This window comes from Acanthopagrus latus, chromosome 6 (genome assembly GCF_904848185.1).
Source record: "Acanthopagrus latus isolate v.2019 chromosome 6, fAcaLat1.1, whole genome shotgun sequence".
NCBI lineage: Eukaryota > Metazoa > Chordata > Actinopteri > Spariformes > Sparidae > Acanthopagrus > Acanthopagrus latus.
Window position 1 is genome coordinate 19,011,436 of NC_051044.1, and position 25,207 is coordinate 19,036,642.

The 25,207-nt window shown below is 40.1% G+C and overlaps 3 protein-coding genes across 8 annotated transcripts in view; 2 read left to right on the forward strand and 1 right to left on the reverse strand.

The window, feature by feature from the left end:
- Positions 1-825: 825 nt before the first annotated feature.
- Positions 826-18,926, forward strand: LOC119021069. Of its 2 annotated transcripts, XM_037101040.1 has the most exons (12): positions 8,030-8,819; positions 9,010-9,136; positions 9,457-9,525; positions 10,744-10,924; positions 11,069-11,232; positions 11,320-11,802; positions 11,950-11,991; positions 13,097-13,165; positions 15,391-15,513; positions 16,600-16,740; positions 17,219-17,344; positions 18,201-18,926. In XM_037101040.1, the coding sequence occupies exons 2-12, from the start codon at positions 9,095-9,097 to the stop codon at positions 18,633-18,635; spliced, it is 1,875 nt and encodes a 624-aa protein (XP_036956935.1). In that variant the 5' UTR covers positions 8,030-8,819; positions 9,010-9,094; the 3' UTR covers positions 18,636-18,926. The 2 variants fall into 2 exon arrangements, with proteins under 2 accessions (XP_036956933.1, XP_036956935.1); XM_037101038.1 differs by lacking the exons at positions 8,030-8,819; positions 9,010-9,136; positions 9,457-9,525; ... (1 more) ...; positions 11,069-11,232; positions 11,320-11,802 and adding exons at positions 826-910; positions 1,189-1,257; positions 1,823-2,009; positions 2,166-2,329; positions 2,404-2,898.
- LOC119021070 (E3 ubiquitin-protein ligase DTX3L-like) lies at positions 2,924-6,530 on the forward strand. Of its 2 annotated transcripts, XM_037101041.1 has the most exons (7): positions 2,924-3,091; positions 3,684-3,882; positions 4,100-4,263; positions 4,342-4,458; positions 4,541-5,710; positions 5,812-6,029; positions 6,121-6,530. In XM_037101041.1, the coding sequence occupies exons 3-7, from the start codon at positions 4,225-4,227 to the stop codon at positions 6,188-6,190; spliced, it is 1,614 nt and encodes a 537-aa protein (XP_036956936.1). In that variant the 5' UTR covers positions 2,924-3,091; positions 3,684-3,882; positions 4,100-4,224; the 3' UTR covers positions 6,191-6,530. The 2 variants fall into 2 exon arrangements, with proteins under 2 accessions (XP_036956936.1, XP_036956937.1); XM_037101042.1 differs by lacking the exon at positions 2,924-3,091 and having other exon boundaries at positions 3,194-3,882.
- Positions 18,927-18,992: 66 nt separating the features above from the next.
- The window catches only part of LOC119021067 (low-density lipoprotein receptor-related protein 1-like), a 100,004-nt gene continuing 93,789 nt past the window's right edge, over positions 18,993-25,207 (reverse strand). For 2 of the 4 annotated variants that reach the window (XM_037101034.1, XM_037101033.1), the window contains exons 77-90: positions 24,937-25,118; positions 24,740-24,846; positions 24,523-24,642; positions 24,236-24,412; positions 24,013-24,153; positions 23,735-23,908; positions 23,430-23,591; positions 23,125-23,308; positions 22,885-22,992; positions 22,674-22,747; positions 22,478-22,571; positions 22,281-22,319; positions 21,035-21,179; positions 18,993-20,931 (exon numbers count right to left, since the gene is read on the reverse strand). In XM_037101034.1, coding sequence (XP_036956929.1) covers positions 20,791-20,931; positions 21,035-21,179; positions 22,281-22,319; positions 22,478-22,571; positions 22,674-22,747; positions 22,885-22,992; positions 23,125-23,308; positions 23,430-23,591; positions 23,735-23,908; positions 24,013-24,153; positions 24,236-24,412; positions 24,523-24,642; positions 24,740-24,846; positions 24,937-25,118 — 1,848 coding nt within the window. In that variant the 3' untranslated portion in view covers positions 18,993-20,790. The remainder of the gene's footprint in view (positions 20,932-21,034; positions 21,180-22,280; positions 22,320-22,477; positions 22,572-22,673; positions 22,748-22,884; positions 22,993-23,124; positions 23,309-23,429; positions 23,592-23,734; positions 23,909-24,012; positions 24,154-24,235; positions 24,413-24,522; positions 24,643-24,739; positions 24,847-24,936; positions 25,119-25,207) is intronic. The other 2 variants (XM_037101036.1, XM_037101035.1) reach the window with 1 other exon arrangement.

Genomic DNA, 25,207 nt, shown 5'->3' on the forward strand with positions numbered 1-25,207 from the left:
TCATGATATTTATTTCATTCAATCAAAAGAACAAAACAAAACAAAACAAAAAAACAACAAACAAACAAACAAACAAAAAAAAACGTAAAGCTTGTCAGAGGGGTTCTTTATATTTGTAGGGTCAGCAGTGGTGGAAGGAGAACACAGATCTTTTACCTAAGTACTAAAACCAGTGTAGAGAAATTCTGTTTAAGTGTGCTGGGGGGCACCTGCCCCTTTGTCCCTGATGTCCAAAGTGCCCTTTTGTCAACGTGTATTTATGTTTTGTTTTGTTTTTCGTAGCTCTGTTAGATAGATAGTAGTTGGAGAACAGAATAACATCCTTTGCGATCAACTGTGTTCTGTTGTTTTTTTTTTTGTTTTTTTTGTCTTTTCCCTTTAATTAGTCTTTTAATAGTAGAAAGCATTACATATACTATATTTGAGAAATGTAGGCCACAAATGTTCAAGAATTCCAACTTTTGATTGACTGATCAATTAATCATTTCATCTCCAGGTCCCTGTGCCCTTTTAACTTTGAGCACCTGCCCCTCTGATGGTCTCTGCACAGCCTTGATTTTTATCATAGTAGTGACAGTGTCGCTAAAACTGTCATACAGGCTGAATGAAGTGGAGTCAACCCTGAAATGGACGTATGTAAAGTAGCAAACACTGAAACTCTACCTAATTATACAGAACTTGAGTACAAAAAAAAAAAAAAAAAACATGTTGCAAAGCTGTTTTTCCCAACACCATCACACCGGCAATAACTGAACTTATACCACTTAATAATAACTATTATTACTTATTACCAGTAAAAAGACCGCAGCTGCATCTGTGATGACGTATGACGTTACGTGTCCCGTAGAGCTCAAGTACTTTCGGTTTTATGTGTCAGTTTGAAGCTGCTGAAGCAGAACACCAGGTGGAGGTCAGTCATACATACGTTCATATTTTACCTGCTGTTTTAACAAGACATAATATCTGTGGCATAATTTTGTGTCGAAATGAAATGAAATACAAAGCGAAGTCAAAGCCAGTACAAGTTTGCATTAGCTTGTCGTAACCGGAAGTGGAGTCGAGCAAAGTTTTACGTGTCGACATTTAGAATATAATTTATGAGTTTATAGATACACCAAAATAAAGAGCTGTTAGATGTTGGAACTGACAGTGTGACTACAACAAACGCTGCTGTCATTTATGTCGCAGATATTTGATTTGTATGAAAGGAAGGAGACGGTCAACATGTCGGGCCATGACGCAGATGAGGACTTAAAGGTGAGTAGAGGAGTTCAGTCATGTCAGTAAACCAGAGTTGGACATTAGAACAGTATGAAGACAGCTGTAAACAAAAGCTCTGTTATTGATGTTAATATGTGAATATTCACAGTGACCATGTACAAAAAGTAGCCTTCTGTGTAAAACTGTTTTTGGTTTTGAAGGATTTACTGTGTCCTTTCTTCCACCGTATAGTTTTATAATGCAATTGCAACATGTCATAAAAAGTATGCGGAGGTAGCTATTAGTGTGCGTGCGTGTGTGTGCGCGTGCGTGCGTGTGAGTGTGTGAATGTGAACATCTGCCTCCATGTTCATTAACAGATTCCCTTCATTCAGTCTGGTGCTCATTCACTGTTTGAATATAAAACTAGTGCAGAGTGAAACTGAATTATTTTATCATTTGCAAGACATGAGCATGCTATTTCTACAGTACTACACTGATTAATAAAATGTTCTTTTGCAACCAGACGTTTAAGATGAATGCCGTGGAGTATGTTTTGCTACCGTGTTTAGTTATACAGTAATATTAACTGTAACATGTGCTCTGTTGATTTTTATCACAGAACAAAGATGAAGTTCGAGTCACTCTGTACATCCAATGGTCAGATGATGATAAACTGCGGAAAAAAAGATCAACACTGCAGAAAGTCCTCCAGACTTTAGTCAGCAAAAGCAAATTTAATGGAGACTGCGATGTTTTAAATGTCTCAGAAGATGGAAGAGCTGAGCTTAAGATTAAACCAGCTGCAGGTGCAGTATGACTGTTTGAATCTTTAATTTAGAATGAAATCGCACATCTGCCACCACACTCTACCTGTATTGTTATTGGTTTTGCACTTTAGTTTCATGTTTTTCAGAGGGCATTCTTTTGGAAGCAAAGTGATTTTGCGATTTCTTCTTTTAAAGCTGTGATTGAGCTGCAGCAAATGAGCGGACAACCACTGAAGGGCAAAGATGGGAAAACAGTGACAATAATGTCTATTAGTCTGAAACCGCCAGAGCCGGAGAGCCGAACAGCAGACAGCACTTTAGAGAAAATTCCTTCTTCACCTGTGTCAGAGCCACAAAATGTAAGTGCTGTGTAGTTAAGTGTAAATTAATCATATTAAATTTGACTTAATCAATTAATTGTATTTCTCTCTAGGTGGATAGACAACTGGGGGGACAAAGAAGTGACACAACCTCTTTCGCTTATGATATCCCAATGCTTCATTACTGGTATGTGAACCAGGCCTACAAGAGGGAAATTGAACGTATAGAGAAGGAAAGTGGAGGTAAAGTCATAGCAGAAATGAAGCTGACATTTAAGCCTCACCAGAAGGATGGAAATCCAAACTTTGCTTTCTCTGAGTTCACTAACCTTGTCCAGAAGTGCTCAGCTGAGTCCAGGGGCTTCACTTTTCCTCTCAGGAAAGTGAATCCAGAAGGGTTGAAGGACACAATGGAAATCATCCAGAGACCTGAGAACAAGCTTTGGATTTCTCTGTCCTCTGAAGACATGACAGTATGTGGACCAAGAGAAAGTCAAGATGCTATTAGAAAGTCCTTAAATGCAGCACAGAAAACATTAACAATTACTCACACCCCTGCTGGAAGATTTACGCAGACGTCTCAGAAAACATCACTGAAAACAGCATTTGTGAGTAATTCCATTGTCCAAATGTGAACAACAACCGAACAGTGTGAAAATCAATTGATGTGTTTTTCTTATTAGTATGTTAATATTCACTGTGAGTATTACTTGGTGCAGTTGTCTTCTTCATGTTAATATCCTGTCTCAACACATGTAGGGTTCTGAGCAGCCTTCAACATCTCATGACCAGTGTGCAGAGGTAGGCGTTTGTGAGCTTTTGTGTGTCTGCTGACAAGGGACGGGTAGAAAAAATGTATCCACACAACAATCGTGATTCTTGTCTTCCAAGATTCAGAATCTATTCAAAATTGTCAAAAACAGATCTAGGGGATTGGCAGTAGGGTAGTGAGCCTTTAGCAGTCTCATAATTAGATTTCAGTTCTTGGTTGTCTGATTCAACTCAGAATCAATTTTCAATCCAAAATGACTGATTGATTATTGATTATCGATTGAATGAATAGAAAAGGAGGTACTATTTCTTTTGTTCCAGTTAATTGTGTGTAAACCATTAATTGGGGTCATTAACCTTCTGAAATACAATATGACAAACAACTGGAAATTCAGATGAATGATCTGCAGCCTTTTTATTTTTAAAAAAAAAACAGCAGTAATTAATGACATAATCAATTTGGTAGCATTCATGCATGTATGTGGATAACAAATAAGGGGAAGTGCTCTGCTGTCTTATTAACATGACATTTTTAGGTTTTATGTTCTGAGTATTTTGGGCTTTCTTGATTCATAATACAGTGACATTAAATGTGATATGTGCTGTCATGATTTTATGACAGAATGAAGATGAAGTTCAAGTCCTTCTCTCTGTGAAATGGTCAGACGATGTTCAACCACAGAAATGTAAAACAGAGCTGCAGAAACTTCTTCAGACTTGGGACAGCAGTCGTGACAAAGCACAGAACAAAGCTCGAGAATACACAGTTTTGAATGTCTTAGAAGATGGGAGAGCTGTGATAAGGATTGGACCCCCTCCAGGTGCAGTGTGATTTAATTTTTAAACAAAAGACTCATGGGGTGCAGTTTACCCCCCCCCCAAAAAAAAGAAATACTTACAAACTTTTTAATTGCATTACCAACATAATGTTGAGTCTAATACACTTCTTATTGTCATTAAAGCTGTATCCTGTGTTAATCTTGGTTTCATTTTGTTGTTTTGGAGGCAAATAAATGTAGTCTTTGTCTTCTTTTAAAGCTGTGAGTGAGCTTCAGAAGCTGAGTGGGCAGACACTGAAGGGGAAAGATGGGAAAACAGTGACGATAACATCTATCAGTCTGACTCTGCCAGAGCTGGGGATACAAACACCGGACAACACTTCGATGAGCCGTCCTCACTCAGCTGTGTCAGAGCAACAACATGTAAGTTCTGTGAAGGAAAGAAGTGAGAAATGATCACATAAAATTTGATTTTAGTAATTCATTCATATTTCTCTCTAGGTAAAAGGACAAGTTGGGGAACAAAGTCCCATGATTATATCTTCTTCTACTGTCATGAAGCCCACAGACAAAGCTTCAGAGAACCTTCCTTCTTCATCTGTGTCAGAGCAACAACATGTATGTACTGTGAAGTAAATTAGCAAGGATGAACTAAACTGAAAATCAATGTTTTTTAGTAAATGAACATGTTTTTATCCAGGACCAAGAGCCACCAGTGGAACAAAGTGGTTCCAGCAGTTCAGCCGCAGTATCTACAAGAGAAGAGAAGATATGTTGTGTTCTCCCAGTGGTCCACTTCTGGTACGTGAACCACATCTTCAAGGAGGACATTAAACGCATCGAGAGAAGGCATGGAGTTAAAATGAATGTGGAAGTGAATGTGACCTTTGTAGGAGACCAAAAAGACGAAGGCCTGACAGAAGCTCAGTCTGAGTTTACTGACCTCGTTATGAAGCGTTTAGGTGAATTTGATGGCTCAGTTACTCCTCTCAAGTCCGTAAATACAGAAGAGTTCAAGGACGCACTGAAAATGATCCAGAGACCTGAGAACAAGCTTCTGGTTTCTCTTTCTTCTGATGAAATGACCATATATGGGCCAAAACCAATTCCAACTGCCATCAGCAAGTCCTTAAATGCAGCACCCACATCCTCAGCAAATACCTACAGCTCTGCCGCAGAGTCTCAAGTCAGATCCCTGAACATTGGCAGGAGCATCAATGACCGTCTTGTAAATAATGGACTGAACATGCACGAGAGCCACTGGAAGCTGATGACAGCTTCCTTCAGTGATAACATAGATAAGATTAAAAAAAAGTATGGTGTGGACTTTAAGGATTCAGGCATCCATCATGGCAAAGTCAATGTCAAAGCTCATTATAAAAGATCTGGAGGAAACGCTTCAATGGAGAGCCATGCTGTCAGAGCTCTGCTTCATCTGTGCCAGAAGATCGCCACATCACCCAAGAACATCACCCAACACCGAGGTGCCACAGGGTTCAGTGGCTCCACTAAGAATTCAAGCAGTCTGTCAGACAGCCAATCAGAATACAGCACTCGCAAAACTGAAGAATCGGCAGGGAAGGGAGCAACAGCAGGAGACAACGCAGATGAAGAATGTCCCATATGCAAAGATACGTTTAAGAATAAGAAACAGCTTAAGTGTAAACATGAGTTTTGTGAGGAATGCCTGGAAGAGTCAAAGAAACACATGGGACCAGTGTGTCCTGTATGCAAAGATGTCTTTGGTGTGATAGAGGGAACTCAGCCAGATGGAAAAATGTCATCGTATAAAAGTACCTTATCTCTCCCTGGATTCGAAAACTGTGGCTCTATAGTCATCAGCTATTATTTTCCAAGTGGAAAACAAACGGTAAATATCTTAATTTAAATATTTGAGGACTTTTGTAATTTGTAAGTTATATTCAGACATGTTTGTCTACTATGTCTTCAACTTGCTCTTTCTCTTTGTAGGAAAGGCATCCAAATCCTGGACAACGTTATGATGGTACAAGCAGAACAGCATATCTGCCAGACAACAAAGAGGGTAAAGAAGTGCTCGGCCTGTTAGAGAGAGCGTTTGACCAGAGGCTCATTTTCACTGTTGGGACGTCCACAACAACTGGGATAGAGAACCAGGTGACCTGGAATGACATTCACCACAAAACCTCAATGACTGGAGGACCACAGAGGTACAGCTGTGAAATCTAAGTTTTTAAAAAAACTTCTTTGTTGATGCCAAATCTTCTTCAGTCGAGTCTTAAACGTTTTGTGTTTCCACAGGTTTGGGTATCCTGACCCTGACTACCTGAGAAGAGTCAGAGCTGAGCTGAAGGCTAAAGGCATCAAGTGAAGACTTTGATACAAAGATGCTGAAGAGAGTTGTTTTAACACAAAAAAATCAAGATAATCATTTAAACAATCACAGATTATTGTATTATATTGTCTCTCGTGGTTATCAGTAAGGGTTGATTTGAGATGCACCAAATATTACGGTTTAGCAACATATATCAGCTTCACCTATTAAGCATACTGTTTTTTGATGGAGTTTCTCAATTTTTTGTTTATTGATACATTTTCAGTTTATAACAGTATAAGAATAAAAGAAAATGCATTTATAAATGTATCTTTAACAGTCTAAAGTCTGTATGATCTAAATTACGGCTTGCCTAATAAATGATTTAATTGACCCACACTGACTCACTACAGTATTCTTCACTATATCACCATGTCTATTGTATCAAATTTTCTTATATTATGTTCTTTACTTCTTTACTACTGAAAAGTGTGTTGACACCATGAAGTCCATAAATGGTGTATTACAAAAGATATTCTTCATTTTAACACCTCCAGTAACTTTACTTAAGAGCAAACATTTTCAGTGTGGTACAACGATTAATAAGCAATCACATAAGAGATACAGCACTGGTCGACACTCATTGGAGTTTTATAGTATTTTATATTTCACAGCACTTCTACATTTGTTTTTGTAATTACTTTCAAAGATATTTTTATTAGACATTTTATACACTGTACAAACATTAATAAATCATTGCATGTATTTATGATATACTGTATATGTATTTGCAAAGTCAATGACACATTAATCACTCATTTTTATTGTCAGTTCTGTGCTTTTGCTTTTTTTTATCACTTTATGTTTAATTATTTGGTTGAGTACATTATTCTGTTGTGATGTACAGAGGATGACAATTATAAAGGTATTCTCAACTGTATATGAAAAGATCAAGCCACCAATAAATTACATTTGAAATGAATGTAAATTGCAAATGATACAGCCAAAATGTCACAGATATGTCCACGTAGGTTATGATTTCATTAAATCAAACAAATCTAAAAAAAACGTAAAGCTTGTCAAAGGGTTTATTGATATTTGCAGGGTCAGCAGTGGTGGAAGAAGAACACAGTGTCAGGTTGGGGTATAAAGGGAAAACTATGGAAGGGAATGGTGGACCCAACGCAGTGAACTCAGGAGGCAAAGATAAGGGAACAAACAAAGGGCGAGCTTTATTAAAAAGCTGAATACAAAAACAAATGGCAGACAAAAAAGAGCAAAGGCAAAGTAGCAAACAAAATCAGACCAAGTAACAAACAAGAATCAGACAAAGTAGCAAAAGAAAACAGCGAGACAAAGTACAAACCAAAGATTCAAAGTTCAACTTAAACATGGGAAATTCAAAATCAAAACATACCAAAATGGGACTGAAGACTGGAGCATGGAGCATGGAGCATGGAGCATGGAGCATGGAGCAAAACACACAAGACAGAATACAGAATCCACAAGACAGAATCCACAAGACAGAATCCACAAGACAGAATCCACAAGACAGAATCCACAAGACAGAATCCACAAGACAGAATCCACAAGACAGAATCCAATGACTGGGCAAAGAGTGAGGGGAAACACAGAGACTAAATACACAGACACTAATGACATGACGAGGCACAGGTGAGGAGAGAGGAGGAAGGAAACCAGGTGAGATAACGAGGGGGAGGAGCACAGAGGAACAGACCAGGAGGGAACAAGACAACAGACAGAGGGAGCCAGAGGGGAGAACATAGGAGAACTTAAAGGACACATGAGGGCAAGGAACATCAAAACAAGAGACACAAGACATGGAGAAAGCAAAACGAGACACAAGACATGGAGAAAGCAAAACATAACACAAGACATGGAAAAAGCAAAACATAACACAAGACAAGATACAAGGATGAAAATCAAATACAAGAAACCAAAAACCAGAAACAAGAACAAAACAAACAGGAGACATGACACACAGATCTTTTACATAAGTACTAAAACAAGTGTAGAGATATTACATGAAAAGTATGAGTAGCCAAATATACTTTAAGTACCAAAAGAGTACTCAACACAGATAATCATCCATAATATAACTGTGTATGTTTTATAATTACATTGATTTATTGATCCCTTAATGTGAAGACATCACTTTAATGTTGCAGCTGGTAATAGTGGGTCTCATTTTAATAGCTTTATATAAGTGCAGAGGGAGGAGATAAAGGGGCACCTGCCACTTTGTCCCTGATGTCCAAAGTGCCCTTTAGTCAAGGTGTATATTTTTGTGTTTTTGTTGTTGATTTGTAGTTCTGTTAGTTAGTTTTGGGAATTGTTCTCCAGTTGTTTTGCTGGTTTTGAGAACAGAATAACATCCTTTGCGATCAAATGTGTTCTGTTGCTTTTTCTGTCTTTTCTCTTCTAATTAATCCTTTAATAGTAGAAAGCATTACATATATTATATTTGAGAAATATAGGCCACAAATGTTCAAATATTCCAAAGGATGTAAAATGAAATACTAAATCTAGAATTCTGATATGAAGCTGCTGATAGATCATTGTGTTTTAAAAAATACATTTGTGATCAACTGATCAATTAATGATTTCACCTTCATCTCCAGGTCCATGTGCCCCTTTTTAACTTCAAGCCCCTGCCCCTCTGAAGGTCTCTGCACAGCCCTTATTTTTATTATATTAGTGACAGTGTCAGTAACTAAAGCTGTCATACAGGCTGAATATAGCTAGAAAACATTGAAATTCAATTGAAAAATCTTGCAAAGCTGTTCATAACACCATCATACTGACAATACTGCACTTATTACCACTTCATAATAACTATTATTACTTATTACCAGTGAACAGACCGCAGCTGCATCTGTGATGGTGTGAGCCTTCAGTGTGACGTCACGTGTCCCGCAGAGCTCAAGTACTTTCACTTTGATGTGTCAGTTTGAAGCTGCTGAAGCCGGACACCAGGTGGAGGTCAGTCGTACATACGTTCATATTTTACCTGCTTTGTGTTTTAACACAAAATGTTTGCGGCATCATTATGTGTTGAAATGAAATGAAATACGTCAAAGGTAATAGAAATAGGTCAAAGGTAATAGAAATAGGTCAAAGCCAGTAAAAATTTGCATTAGCTTGTCGTAACCGGAAGTGGAGTCGAGCGACAGTGTTTGTTTTTAACGTGTCGACATTTGAAATATCATTTATGAGTTTATAGATACACCAAAATAAAGACTTGTTAGATGGTGGGACTGACAGTGTGACTACAACAAACGCTGCTGTCATTTATGTCGCAGATATTTGATTTGTATGAAAGGAAGGAGACGGTCAACATGTCGGGCCATGACGCAGATGAGGACTTAAAGGTGAGTAGACGAGTTCAGCCAAGTCAGTAAACCAGAGTTGAACATTAGAACAGTATGAAGACAGCTGTAAACAAAAGCTCTGTTATTGATGTTAATATGTGAATATTCACAGTGACCATGTACAAAAAGTAGCCTTCTGTGTAAAACTGTTTGCCATATTGTCCTGTTTATCTGTCCTTTCTTCCACAATATAGTTTTATAATGTCCTACCAACATGTCGTAAAAATTATGCTGATGTAGCTATAACCGTGTGTGTGTGTGTGTGTGTGTGTGTTTGTGTGTGTGTCTGCCTCCATGTTCAGTAACAGATTTCCCTTCATTCAGTCTGGTGCTCATTAAGTGTGTTATGTGTGGCCAAGTTAGTGCCCTATGTGTGTGTGTCCTCAGTCTCCGCCCTGCTCCGCCTTCCTGAGCTCAGGTGTGGGCAATCACCTGAGCAGTTAAAAGGAGGCAGTATCAGGGCATCTCTCTCTCTCTCTCTCTCTCTCTCTCTCTCTCTCTCTCTCTCTCTCTCTCTCTCTCTCTCTCTCTCTCTCTCTCTCTCTCTCTCTCTCTCTCTCTCTCTCTCTCTCTCTCTCTCTCTCTCTCTGATTACAGGTGTGTTGCAGGAGGAGGGAGGCTGTTGCTGTTTTCTACTTTGTTGTTGATTTGAGTTTGGGTTCAGTTCCCTGGCCTGTTAGAGTGCCAGGGCTTTGTTGTTTTAATTTGGGTTTGAGTTCCTGGTAGTCCTGTTTTCGTATGTTTTTGTTTTCTTTCTCTAAGTAGGTTTAGTAGTTGATTAGGCAGCTTTAGTTGGGAGGATTCCCCAGATGCGATGGTCATGGCTGCTTGCCCCTTTTCTTTTGTTAAATAAAAAACCTTTAAACTTGACTGTGTTGAGTCGGCGTCCTTTATATGTTACTGGCCTCTTTCTGTTTGAGTCTTTGTTTTTGTTTAATTCAGGGCCGTAACACCATTATACATCAAATAACTAAACAACATGTCTGTCAACTCATATACAACAATAATAAAAAAAAGAAAATGAAGGGAAAAGAGATGAGTAGAACCACAGTCATAAAAACAATGAAATATAGAATATTTGTATCTTTATGTTTTTACAAAGCTACAGTGGTCCAGAATTTATGTTTAAACAACACTATTTTAGTGCTATCTTGCTTAGTAACATGAACTGTAACATGTTTTCTGTCTCTCTGATCTGATTTTTTTTTTTTTTCACAGGACAGAAACGAAATTCAAGTCTTTCTCTCAGTCCAGTGGTCAGAGGATGTTCAACCACAGAGTTATAAAAAAGAACTGCAGAAAATTCTTCTGACTTGGACAAACAAATTACGTGGAGAATACACCATTTTAAATGTCTCAGAAGATGGAAGTGCTGTGATAAAGATTAAACCCGCTGCAGGTGCAGTATGACTGTTTTAATTTTTTAATGTATAAATAAGTCAAGACATGTATTACTTCTTCTGTACATTTAAAAAATTTGAACTTTAGTTTATCGTTATTTTCTTTTTGAGGCAAATTCATTTATGTTTGTCTTATTTTAAAGCTGTGAGTGAGCTTCAGAAACTGAGTAGACAAAAACTGAAGGGCAAAGATGGGACAACAGTGACGATAACATCTATTAGTCTGACACCACCAGAACCGGAGGCACAAATTCCAGATGATGCTTCAATGGACTTTCCCCTTTCGTTCTCGTCAGAGCCACAACATGTATGTGCTGTGTAGTAAAAAAGTGCCAATTACATTTAATTTTGTACATTAAATTTGACTTCATCAATCCTCTGTATTTCTCTCTAGGTGAATGAACAAATTTGTGACATGAATACATGTACCTGTGATATCCCAATACTTCATTATTGGTATGTGAACCAGGCCTACAAGAGGGAAATTGAACGTATAGAGAAGGAGAGTGGAGGTAAAATCATGGCAGAAATGAAGCTGACATTTGAGCCTCACCAGAAGGATGGAAATCCAAACTTTGCTTTCTCTGAGTTCATTAACCTTGTCCAGAAGTGCTCAGCTGAGTCCAGTGGCTTCACTTTTCCTCTCAGGAAAGTGAATCCAGAAGGGTTGAAGAACACAATGGAAATCATCCAGAGACCTGAGAACAAACTTTGGATTGCTCTGTCCTCCGAAGACATGACTGTATGTGGACCAAGAGAAAGTCAAGATGCTATTAGAAAGTCCTTAAATGCAGAAGATAAAACATTAATAATTACCCACACCCCTGCTGGAAGATTTATACAGACGTCTCAGAAAACATCACTGAAAACAGCATTTGTGAGTAATTCCTTCATCCAAATTGAGCAGCTTAACAGTGTGAAAATCAATTGATATGTTATTGATATTAGTCTGTTAATATTTACAGTGAGTATTACTTGGTGCAGTTGTCTTCTTCATGTTAATATCCTGTCTCAACACATGTAGAGTTCTGAGCAGCCTTCAACATCTCATGACGAGTGTGCAGAGGTAAGTATTTGGTTTGAAAGACATGCAATTCAGCTGCAATTCTTAAAAGGCAATAAAACACTGGTTTATTAATAGCCTATTTATCAGAGGGCAAGTGCAAATTAGAAATACAGGTTACACATCTAAAATGTGACAAAACCAAGAAATTACTACTCTGACTGCTACTGTGACTGTAAGTAGGAACCACAAGGCTTACAACAGCAAAGTCACAGAAAACTCAATATCTGGAATTCATGGCAATATAAACAGCCTACACAGACAGCTGTCATATTATTACATTATTCTTAACTCTCATTAACAAGCAGTTAGTGTAAAGGGATATTTCGGCGTAAATTTAATCCATGGTCTAACACACCGTGACACCGAGTAAGACCCCCCCTCGAGTGATCAAGTTTTCAAACTGCTAGCTTATGTAGTTTAAGCAACCTCAGAAAAGACCGCCTGATAACAATACACTGCAGACTACAAATAATGCTCAGAACAGCACCAAAATTCAGCAACAGTACAAATAAGGTCCCAGCACATAGTTCGAGGCATCACACATCTGCTAGCTTTGCTGGATTTCTACTGAAAAGACAACACAACTCACCACTGTCCTGCAGCAACGTGCTCGTATGGTGAAGCCCTGATGAGTCGATTACAGAGTGCAGTTGCTCAATCCCATTGTTTTCTCTGTCAGCTCTTGATAATAACTGATAGGCAAGACACATATGAACTTTGCTTGCATTTCCATGGAGTAATAATCATACATTTTCATCCTTGAGCTGTGGAACTCTACTGCACTTGGTAATCGACTCACGGGGGTTCCCCACAACAGGAAGCTGCTGCAGGAGAGTGGTGAGTTGTGTTTAATCCGGCAAAGCTAGCAGATGTTTGATGCCTTGAACTATGTGCTGGGGCCTCATTTGTACTGTTGCTGAAGGTTGGTGGTGTTCTGAGCATTATTTGTGGCTTTTTGATGGCGATGTCTTGTTGTCGAGCGACAGCCTCCATTTTGTGACATTTGTCTTAAAACAAGTCTTTTACATAAATGCATCACATAAATAGTTGTTGTTCTGAACTGACAGTTTGACTACAAGAAACGCTGCTGTCATTTATGTTGCAGACACTTGCGATGTCTGAAAGGAAGGAGACAGACAACATGTCCGGCAGTGACACATTTGAGGAAATGGAGGTGAGTACTTGTTATCAGCAAACTGAAGTTGATCATTAGAGCAACATCAAAGACAACTGTAAAGGGACATTTTATTGTATTAATATGTGACAATTCAAAATGACCATGTGTAAAATATTACCCTACTGTTTAAATATGCTTGTGTTTGGAAGGGTTGCTGCATTTGTCTTTTCAACTTAAACATCTGGCAGGCAGGTGTCTGTGTGTGTGGGTCCAAACAGGCCTGTCCGGTTCATGTAGAGTGTGAATGTGAAAGCAAAAGTATCAAAAAAATTAAGGCACAAGCTCCCAGCAAAGACTTTGAATAATGTTCTGTTAATGCCCCCATCCTTTACTCCGCTGCATCAAACGTCATGTCACTCTTATTGATCATAATTTCACTTTTCAATGCAAGTTAATCTTATGACTGAGCACTTTAATGTTATATTCACAGCAGCATTTTATTTTCTCTCTCATTTTTTTTTTAACAGTGGATTAATACCTTATTATTACCTTGAGAGTTCCCCTGCAACCAATAGCAGAGGTGCTGGTCATCTCTTGACTGTTTATAACCATTATACACAAAAAGATTAATATTTTAAAAGATGGCATGAGTTAGATCATAATGACTTAATGGTTGAGAATTAGAGAGTAGAGAAAATATGAATTAAGGTCTGGAGGGCATCAGAGAAGTGCTTTTCAAACAATGTTTTCCAGTAACTTATTATGTAACTTATAAATCTACCTATTCCCTTAATATAAAGATAAAAGATGTATTCATGTTTTTTAAATATAAGCTGTTTTCAGTTGGGCCCTAGTGTTAAACACGGGTCCAAACAGGCCTGTCTGGTTCATGTAGAGTGAAAGCAAAAGTATGAAAATGAAGGCGCAGTAGTGTTGTGTCATCGCGAACTGTCATTCGAATGAACGAATCTTTTGAGTGAACGAACTGAACAGTATCACTTCATGAACTGATTTGTTCCTTTCTCAGTTCAGTTGAGCTCAGCCATGAGCATGCTGGCCGGTAGTGGAACTGCCACGACTCACTCGTGAATGTTCGGCGAACGAAGCAGCCAGCGTGCGGGCGGGAACTCACTCGCCTGCACACAGAGAACTGTGAGGACGGGATTCACGTTTGCGCTGTGATTTGTTCATGATTCGCAAACCTACTGCACACGAAGAACTGTCACAGAGGACGTGATTCTTGTTCACGTAGTGTGCTGAAAGTGGTGCTGTGTCACTCACTCACTCAGGGCAGAGGAGTTGAATCACTCTCAGTAACCGTGCTGCTAAAATTAGCGCTGTGTAGCTAACATCCGTGTAGCATCATGTTAAGTGATTTTACTTTGTACAGAGGACACTTTCACCATGTAATAATTTTAGCGCATGTATACCAGTCAAAGCAGCACTGTATCTCTCATGAATGATTGTGTACTATAGTCCGTGAACCCCAGGGCTGAATCATATGAACTGAATGACGGATCGTTTGGCTGTTTATCAGTTCAGGGAGTTGGAGAGCACTGAACGATTAGGTGAACAAATCTTTTGAACGAATCATTTTAATGAACAGATTCTAGAGATTCAGTACAGTAAAAGAAACTGCTGTTCCCATCACTAAGGCGCAAGCTCCCAACAAAGACTCTGAATAACATTCTGTTAACACTCCCATCCTGTACCCCGCTGCAACAACCGTCATGTCACTCTCATTGATCATAATTTCACTTCTCCACATAACCTTAACCTTATGACTGAGCACATTAAGGCTATATTCACAGCAGCCCTTTTTAAATTATTATTTTTTTAACATTTAATTAATTTACATTACGTTGAGAGTTCCCCCTGCAACCAATAGCAGAGGCACTGGTCATCTCTTCATTGTTTATGACACTTATACAAGCAAAAAATAATATTTCAAAAGATGGCAGGAGTTTGATTCATAATGACTTAATGGTTCAGAATGAGAGAGTAGAGAAAATGTGAATTAACGTTTGGAGGGCATCAGAGAGGTGCTTTTCAAACAATGTTTTCCAGTAACTTATTATGTAACTTATAAATCTACCTATTCCCTTAATATAAAGATAAAAGATATATTCATGTTTTTTAAATATAAGCTGTTTTTGGTTGGGCCCTAGTGTTAAAGACAATAATGTCATTAAAGACATATTAGTATATATCAAATGAGTCACAGCTTCCAATATTATATACATATATATGTATACTGTATGATGTCTTTTTTTTGTTTTGAGACTGACCAGACAGAACAACCTCAAAATGCCATGGAAGACTCCACACATCCCAACACTTCAGCAGGAGAAACGACACAGGTCCAGGTCTCCTACGTGTCTCAGTCTGACATAAGAATGGATGTTGTGAGTAGCTTTGTCACCCAAGTCTATCAACTACTGTTGAACATTGAGAAAGTTTGAATAAATAACCACTAAGGGAGTTGTTCTTATACTAAAATGTGAACATTCACAGTGAATATTCAAAAGGAAGTGTACTGCTAAAATAGTTTGTGTTTTAAAGTATTAATTGCTACAATGGTCTTTTTTATCTTAATTTCTAATCTTTCCTCACTGTGAAACATTTATCAACTCATGGTCCTTGTCCTGAGGCAAGTATTACTGTGAGCGTGTGTGAGTGTGTTTACTGCACATGCTCTTGAACAGATATGACTTCAACAAGTGCAAAGTCCAATGTTTGATTTTAGAATTGGTGGTCAAACAAATAATCTCAGCCAGTTGCTTTCTGTTGTATTGAGGCTGTCCCCTTAGGTCATAGGTCATACTCTGTTTATTATCCTACTACAGCTCTGTTGTCCAAGTCTGCAAATCTAGCGGTGAGGTAACAGATTGCAGCCAACTGGACACCCCTCGTCTCACCTTTCCCTTCACTTGCGGTGATAAGGGCCTTCTGTAGAGCCAGTTTTTGGTTTGTCCATACTGGGCTACTGTAGAAAAATGGTGGACTGAGGAAGACGATCTGCTCCCTCTGAAAATATAAAAGGCTCATTCTAAGGAAGGGTTGTAAAAGGGTTGGGAAAAAGGGAGATGTGGTATTAATATTATATTCTGAATATTCACAGTGACTATTTAAAAGGAAGTGTACTGCTAAAATAGTTTGGATTTTGATATATTAATTGCTGCAATTGTCTTCTCTTTTTATCTATCTATCCTCATCTTGAGGCAGGTATTAATGTGAGCAAGTGTGTGTGTGGGCTTACTGTACATATTCAGTAACAGATATGACTTCAACAAGAGCAAATTCTAGTGTCTGATTTTAAAACTAGAGTGTGAAAAACAGTGACAGTGGCAGAGTAATTACATTTCCATTTCCAACACTTAAACACTAAAAATGAGTACATGTACAATTCTGGTATGTATGTCTCTCTTTACATTGTAGGTGTTGAGGCTGTCCTCTTAGGTCATTGTCTGTTTTATTATCCTACTACATAGCAACTCTACGGCCAGCAAGGACAACATCAATATCCCATGGGAAACTCTTCTAATCCAGCACAGAATAACTTCACAAATCCCCACCCTTCTGCTGGACAGCTTCCACAGGCGTATCAATACCCACCAGTGAACATGCCAAATGTAAGTCACTCTGTTGTCCAATTGAATACCCCTCGTCTCATCCTTCCCGATGGTGGTGGTGCGAAAGGCCTTCTGTAGAGCCAGTGTTTGAATTGTTTATACTGGGCTACTGTAGAAAAATGGTGGATTGAGGAAGACGATCTGCTCCCTCTGTAAATATAAAAGGCTCATTCTAAGGAACAGTTGTAACAGTATGAGATCTTCACAGTATGATAACCATATCAGAAAATATCACAGTTTCAAAGTGTCATGATAAACGTTATCACACATTTTTTATTGTCATTATCAGTTTTAATGACCCTTAAATTAATTAAAGTAGTAGGGATTTTTTAGGTTGAACAAATATTCAATTATAACTTATCAATATATAATGTCCTGACATTAATTTTGATCTATAAATGTGAAAAAATGCCACTTCCAATGTTATAATCTTAAATTTACTGAATTACATCTTTCTTTCTTTTTTGTAACCAAACAGCAAGGACAGCAGCTACATGCCATGAGAGGCCCCTATAATCCAGCACAGAACAACTGCACAAATCTCCACCCTTCTGCTGGACAGTTTCCACAGGTGCTTCAAAAGACATCAATGAACACTGAAGTTGTGAGTTGGTCTGTTGTCCAAACTGCAAACTACAGTTTAAACATTATGAAAAACAAGTGTGTGTGTGTGTGTGTGTGTGTGTGTGTGTGTGTGTGTGTGTGTGTGTGTGTGTGTGTACATGTTCAGTAACAGATATCACTTCCGCCATTCTTGTGCGAAAATTCCAGGCCTTCTATAGAGCCAGTGTTTGGTTTGTCCATACTGGGCTACTGTAGAAAAATGGTGGACTGAGGAAGACAATCTGCTCCCTCTGTAAATATACAAGGCTCATTCTAAGGAAGGGTTGTAACAGTATGAAATCTTCACGATACGATAACCATCTCATGAAATATCACAGATTCCAAGTATCATGATAAACGTTATTACTCATTTATTATTGTCATTATCAGTGACAATGACCCCTAAATGAATGAAACTACAAGGGATTTTTTTAAATGATAGTTCTTGTCTAACAAAATCACAGACTGATGCTCTCTGTTATCATGTTGCATTGCAAACTACAGTATGTTATAGATACCATATAAAACTCACACGTAATTAAAGCAATGTTAAAAACAACACTAACTAGTATAATTTTACATGTGTATGACCTAATTTTTCTGTCTTGAAACTGTGCTATTTATATCATTCATTTTGTATTTTCAGTTTTTACAATTCTACAATGATTTATAAAATGCTCTTTTGTAAACAGATTTTTAACATAAATGGCATGGAGTGTGTTGTGTTATCTTGTTTAGTACTACAGTGGCATTAACTGTAACATGTGCGCTGTTGATTTTTATCACAGAACAAAGATGAAGTTCGAGCCACTTTTTTTTTTAAATTGTCTAATATATTCATTCTTTATTCTCTCTAGGATAAAGGACACTTCTGGAAACAAAGTGCCATCAGCAGGTCCTTAAACGCTGCACCCACATCCTCAGCAAATACCTACAACTCTGCTCCAGAGTCTCAAGTCAGATCCCTGAACATTGGCATGAGCATCAATGACCGTCTTGTAAATAATGGACTGAACATGCAGGAGAGCCACTGGAAGCTGATGACAGCTTCCTACAGTGATGACATAAATAAGATTAAAATAAAGTTTGGTGTGAACTTTAAGGATTCAGGCGTCCTTCATGGCAAAGTCAGTGTCAAAGCTCATTATAAAAGATCTGGAGGAAACGCTTCAATGGAGAGCCATGCTGTCAGAGCTCTGCTTCATCTGTGCCAGAAGATCGCCACATCACCCAAGAACATCACCCAACATCGAGGTGCCACAGGGCTCAGTGGCTCCCTAAAAAGATGCTGAAGAGAGCTGTATTAACACAGACAAATCCAAATGATTTCTAAACAATCAATTACTGAAAAACAAACACTGATCTTGTATTGTTGGCTGTCTCTCTTCCTCTCTTGCAGTTTTTCATATCAGTAACGATTGGTCAAAGAGTTTACAGGGTGAAGGTTTCTACCATTTCGGTTGATTTATTATGTTTTTCAACTCTTAACATAACAGTAATGACATTTGTATGCCTGAAGTAAACTTTATATCTGCGCTAGTTAATGATCTTATTAACTGTTAATAAATGATTGAACCAACCCACACTGACTCGTCACCGTATCCTTCTCTCCATCAGCACGTTACAAACAAAACACAACACACATTGACTTGTTTTCTGTACAGGTTTTTTTAAAATTTTATTTATAACAATTTCTGTTATTTAGTTTGTAAAGTACTCCAGCAAAAATTAAACATTATTCTCTTTCCAGAAGAAAGTCTGAGCCTCCATGCATCGTGTACTATAAAAGCTATGTGTCATTTTTCATCAAAAAACAAAACAAAGAGGACTAATCAAAAAACAATTCTGAAAATGCATGTATGATTTTGCAAAAATGTTCTTTAGGTAAAATGATTGTACTTCTCTCTCAATTAAAGACAAAACATATACAACAGCATAAAATAACACTTGCTGACAGGTAAGCAAAATAAAAACTTGTTATTGTAGTTACATTAAAGATTGGTGTTACTTTTCACATGCATTAAGATATGGCTGACACATATTCTGACAGAAGCAGCATTTTGGGACAGAGGCTGAGCGTAAGGACGTGTCAGAGCAACCAGAATGGTAGCATTAGCAGCAGCAGGGCACAGAGGAGAGTGAGAGATCAGAAAGAGCTCGAGACGAGCGGAAAAACGCTAAGGACCAAATGAACGTAATGCACTTAAGACTGAGTCGTCACAAAACCGTGAACATAAAGACTTTTATCCTCTGATGGTAGAAAGTTCAGTCTACTCACAGAGCCAGGTGGATGTTGTCTGGTCTTTACAAAAACAATGGACTGGAGAAATAAAAGACAAGCAAAAAAAAAAAAAAAAAAGACCCATATCGACCATCTCTTCCTTCCATTTTACCATAATTGCAGCCTTCCTTTCCCTCTGGGGGAAGACCCTTGTGTCAGACAACTAAAAGGCGCAGACATGACACTGTCCATCAAAGTCTCGTATCTGCTATGACCCTCTCATTATTTTCCAGCTGTGCCATGTGAGCACGCCCAACTGCCCACCCATGAAGGCATTCAGCTTCGCCATCTCTTTACATCTGTAATCTCCACCCACATCTCTGCCTGGAATGTTTAACCCATGACCAACTTCCTCACTCTCCAGCTCCATAATCACAAACCGCCTCTCTCATCATCTCACTTCAGGAACAGACGAGCTCCAGCTGTCATACAATGTGACAAGAACAAACATACCTGCTTTACATCTTACGGTATAAAGCCTACAGTATACACTATACCGTAAAATCTTGAATTCTGTGCAAGGAAGACAACACAATCATTTCATAAACATTGTTCTCTGAGAAGAAATTATGTGGAAATACTGTAGTTGCCATCTGGTATTGACACATGTGCTATACACAAACGGTGCTATCGCAGATCCGTCTCACACAACCTCGCCAAGAAACCCAGCGAGACAACATATGTACCGATTTAGAAAACTTTGAGTTTTGCCTTTCCCACTCAAAGTCAACACAAACAACAAACAGTTGGCACTGGTGAAATGGAACAATGTTTTTTCTTATCTATACAATTCATACAAAAATAAAAAATTAAAATTGCTCCAATGATAGCATCTTTTCTTCTGATTTTTCTTGTTTCCATTTCATTTTGCACAGAGGTAGTGGCTATTTAGGTAAAGGGTAAGGGACAAAGTGTAAATTAAAAATCTCTCATAGAAAATGTTACTCATTTTTGACCAGAGGAATCTCAAAAGAACAAAATATAATACTGCAATCACATACAAAAGTAGTCCTTCATTTTTGTACATTTTATACAGTGTTCACACTTTTTATCAATTTTCTCTCACATTTTTTATCGATTTTTTTGTTTTTCTTTCGTTTCTTTTTCTTTTAAAAGGCAAGAAGATGGGTGTGTTTGGGATAGCGTGATCCAGGCCAATGGACAGCCTACGCCAGGGGGTCCACAAGGGGCTCCTCGTCTCCACGTGATAGCAACTCCTTCTTCTCATCTGTGCTGGCCAGAGAGTTGCGACTGTTGTGAGCTCCCATGTACAGAGTGGCGTATACTGGATTTGTGAAGTTAGTGGGCTGGAAAGGTGAAAAAAATAATTAAATCATCCATTAGTTAGAATTATACGTGCAGAGGATACAACATGTTGTGTTTATGTGCATGCCTGGTATTTCCCTCTACCTTGTCTGGGTCCAGCGTGAAGTCTGCGTCCAGCAGCTCTCCGGCATCGTCGTCGGGCTCGCCCTCGTAGATCTTGTACGCAGGGTTTCCAATCTCAACATTCATGGCCCCGTTGGTCATCCTTTGGTGCTGGAAGCCCTTGGCCCTATGCAAAATATTAAGGGCACAGTCAGACATTTGTTTTCTTGTTCCACAGTATAAGAGCCTTAACAGTGCAAGCAGGGACACAGCCACATTATGAAGGGACTCTCACCACCATCCAGGCTGAGGGGACTAAGCACCAGCACAGGCACCAACACAAACCCAGCATTCATGTAGCCCATGACAGATCCAGGCACAGTGGACCTGGATACAGGGCTGTTAAAGGACCAGTGTGTAGGATTTAGTGGCATCTAGTGGTGTGGTTGCATCTGACTGAATACCCCTCCACTCACCCTCACCGGCTAAAAGCGTAGGAACTAACACGGTTACCACTTAAAATGTGAAAGGTGCTCTCAAGAGCCAGTGTTTGGTTTGTCCAATTTGGGCTATCAAGGAAAAGATCATAATACTCCACTTATGAGGACCAGCCCCCCTCTGTAGATAAAATGATTCTTAGTGCTTGGATAGTTAGGACAGTTAAATATTTACCCCTCTAGCCCTCTAAATCCTACACACTGCACCTTTAATGTACAGACTGTCCTTTAAGACCACTTGAAATCCACAACAGATCCTCTGAAATCTACTTTAATGTCTGCATCCTCCTCTGAGTAAATGCTGGATTTTTCGCAATGCATTTTCCAATCAGAGCTTGGAAGAATGCCGTCACACTGTCCATCTCTCACTGCGAGAGACACCACCACAATACAGACCACGGCACAGTACAGTCGGTACAGTATGGCACAATATGATGGACGACAGTATGACAGATCTATTCAATGTTTCTTTTCAATAGATCTGCCCTGAAGCCGCTCGGACGAGGGCAGTCAAACAGAAGAGATACTGTAGGAGCAGGATGAGCTACAGCTCCCAAGAACATCGGAGAGAATGGCGCGACATTCACCACAGGACCAAACACTGCACAGCAACCAAGACTTATGGGTAAGGGACAGACAGAGACAGAGAGATAGAAAGAGAGAGAGATAGAGAGAGATAGAGAGAGATAGAGAGAGAGAGAGAGAGAGAGAGAGAGAGAGAGAGAGAGCGCATCAGGATGCAGAATTGAACGAGGGGAATGGAAGGAAATTGTAACCCTGGCAACCGTTACCGCAAGCGTCTGGAGCCGGTTTTGCCGGGCCGGCTAGACCTGAGGAGCAGAAGAGATGCCATTACAGAGAGGAGAGGAAAAGTGCAGACGGAGGAAAGGAGAGGAGGAAGAGAAAGAGGGGAGGGGAAAGAAAAGAATACAAAAGGCAAAAAGAGGTCTCGACTGTCTCTGGTCTTACACGTGTTCCTGTTACTCACCCTCTCATCCTTTTTCTGTACCAGAACAACGCTCCCGCAGCCAGCAGGATGAGCAACAGCAGTAGCAGCACAGGGATCACAATGGAGGCCGTGCCTGCATACACAAACACATACAGGTATAAGAACGCTGTATGGAGAATCCCCAATTTAAATCCAGTTCAGTGTACTTCTAGCCAGGGTGGAGGTGCCAACTTACGGCCATCAGAGCCTGAGCTGCCTTCAGTGGCGGCCACAGACTCACAGCGATGCCCCGCCCAGCCAGGTGAACATCTACACACACACACGCACAGAGAGAGAGGAGCAACAGAAAGGAAATGAGAGGTGATGTGTGTATGCAGTGATACATTGGAGATATTTAGATGCAGTTATAGATGAAAACACTCAATGTCAACTTATTGTCAACTCACCTGCACTCAGGAAGGCGGGTGGTGGGGTTTATAGAGCACTGACCATTTGCACAGTACTCATTAGTATCACAGGTGTAACAGCTGGGCTGGACTCTTCCATTTGTGCAGCTGTAGTAGACAGAAAAACCATGAGTGGCAATGACAATGACTACAAAATAGTGCATGTGTGAGTTTGTTTGCGTTGACTAAAATGTGTGCGTCTGCGTGCGTGTGTGTGTGTGTGTGTGTGAGCAGTCCTACCGGCAGGTGAAGTCCCCTGTGGATGTCAAACTGTTGCTGGGGATACAGACGCCGTCACGGCAGTAGTGACACTTGTCAATCTCACACGTGCTGCCGGTGTACTGAGGCTGACAGCGGCACAGCTTGGAGCCACTGTCACTCTGCAGACATGTTCCTTTGTTCAAGCAGTGGCCTTCACAGCTTCCTGTTCACACACAAGTATAAACATGTCAGTGCAATTCTGACTTTACTGTTGTGTTCTTCACAGGTCAGCTGATGTATGAACATATTCTTTCAAACTTGAGGGAGGCAGTGGGAACACTCACTGTACTGGCACTGGTCGCCCAGGAAGTCCGCGGGGCAGCGACAGATCGGCTGGTTTCCGACGCTGACTGTGCAGTTGCCTCCATTTTTGCAGTACTCCTTACAGGTGTGCAGGTTACAGTTTTGCCCTGTAAAGCCTATCAGGCATCGACAGGTGGGAGAGCCTGTGGAAGGACAGACGCATGACGGGGTTAATGGACGGGTCATGTTACTGAGTTTGGAGAAACATAAAGGTGGCATGCATGCAACATTTTAGCCTTCATAGAATGATTCAAACTTGAATATACTTGAAATGTCCAAATCTTACCTGTAGGTGAAGGCGTGCAGGTGCCTCCATTCTTGCAGTAGTCCCTGCACTGGTCGATCTCACATCGATCTCCTCCATAATTTGGCTGGCAGCGACACTTGGGCTGCTTGTGGGCATTCAGGAAACAGCTGCCACCGTTCATACACTGGACCAAGCAGGGACCACTGGGAGGGGCTAGAGATTTGTGACATGAATTATTTAGACAGCCAGCATCTATGTGTGTGTGTGTTTGTGCGTGTGTGTGTGGTTTGTATGTGAGAGCGTATGTGTGTACTCACAGATAGGAGACAGTGTCGGCGTCGGCAGCTCCACACAGGTGCCGTTGTCCAGCGTGCGTCCATTTGGACAGGTGCAGACTGGCCCACTGGGGCTCAGCAGACACAGCCATTCACATTTCTTCCTGTCGCAGGGATTAGTCACTGACAGAGACAGAGACAGAGTAAAGAGTTAGGAACGATTAGTACTTCTTTTAATCCGTGAGAGTTTCCTTCGTCTACTCACTCTCAGGCTGCTTGTAGCGGTGGTACAGGACTATATCCGTGGCGTGGTTCATTCCAGTCGTCAGGTTCTCAATGGGGCCTCTGCCGAACTTGTTCACCCGGAAGACGTAGTTGTTGATGTAGGTGACGCCATAAATGAAGTCCTCGAAGACGTCAATGCTGAAGGGCTGATGGACCTCTGTGCAGAAACCGAGAGGACGTGTTACAGATGCCTCACAGACAGTTTTCGCTGATAAAGAGGGGTTACTAATGTGGATTACAACACACTGTGTGCATGTGCCACTCAACTGTTCTTAATGCTGTTCACGGCCACAACTGGATCGCTGCCATTCAGCCTCACACTGCAGATCAAGGAGAGTTTCGCATCGGCCCAGTACAGACGCTCGTTGTAGTAGTCCACTGCCAGACCTAAACCAAGAGAGAGTGTGTTGTGTTATATGAAGTTTGAACCATTAAAAACTAAACAGAGGAGAAATGTGTGTGTGTGTGTGTGTGCATATGTTACCAGTTGGCCACTGGATATTTTCCTCCACCAGCGTCTCTCTCATGGTTCCGTCCATGGCAGCTGTTTCAATCTTGGGGTGGTTCCCCCAGTCTGCCCAGTACATTTTCCTAACAAAGGAAATGTAAAAGCTCCATTTATCACTGCAGTTACCACAATCTTTGTTCACATTCTGGTGATTTTCTACGAGTTTCACTCACCCTCTCTGGGGGTCGACGACAATGGCGTAAGGCTCATCGATCATGCCGGAGATGAGAGTTTTGCGATGGCGCCCTACACTTAACTGGGCCACCTCAATGACATCTCTACCGGAGTCGGTCCAGTACAGGTTGCCTGCCACCCAGTCCACAGCGATGCCGCGGGGCATCTTCAGGTCTGGGATCTGAACACAGAGGGAGAGAAGAACAGCACTGAGGACATGCATACTTGGCCTCATCTTGTTTATACTGTCATCACATGCACACAGAAGTA

Excerpts from the sequence above, each read along its gene's own strand:
- LOC119021069 (XM_037101038.1), top strand. The coding sequence starts at position 869 with ATGTGTCAGTTTGAAGCTGCTGAAGCAGAACACCAGGTGGAG. Across the intron at positions 2,010-2,165 it reads TAAGATTAAACCAGCTGCAG|CTGTGATTGAGCTGCAGCAA; the intron begins GTGCAGTATGAC and ends CTTCTTTTAAAG. Across the intron at positions 2,899-11,949 it reads CATCACTGAAAACAGCATTT|AGTTCTGAGCAGCCTTCAAC; the intron begins GTGAGTAATTCC and ends CAACACATGTAG.
- LOC119021070 (XM_037101041.1), top strand. The coding sequence starts at position 4,225 with ATGAGCCGTCCTCACTCAGCTGTGTCAGAGCAACAACAT. Across the intron at positions 4,264-4,341 it reads CTGTGTCAGAGCAACAACAT|GTAAAAGGACAAGTTGGGGA; the intron begins GTAAGTTCTGTG and ends ATTTCTCTCTAG. Across the intron at positions 6,030-6,120 it reads ATGACTGGAGGACCACAGAG|GTTTGGGTATCCTGACCCTG; the intron begins GTACAGCTGTGA and ends GTGTTTCCACAG.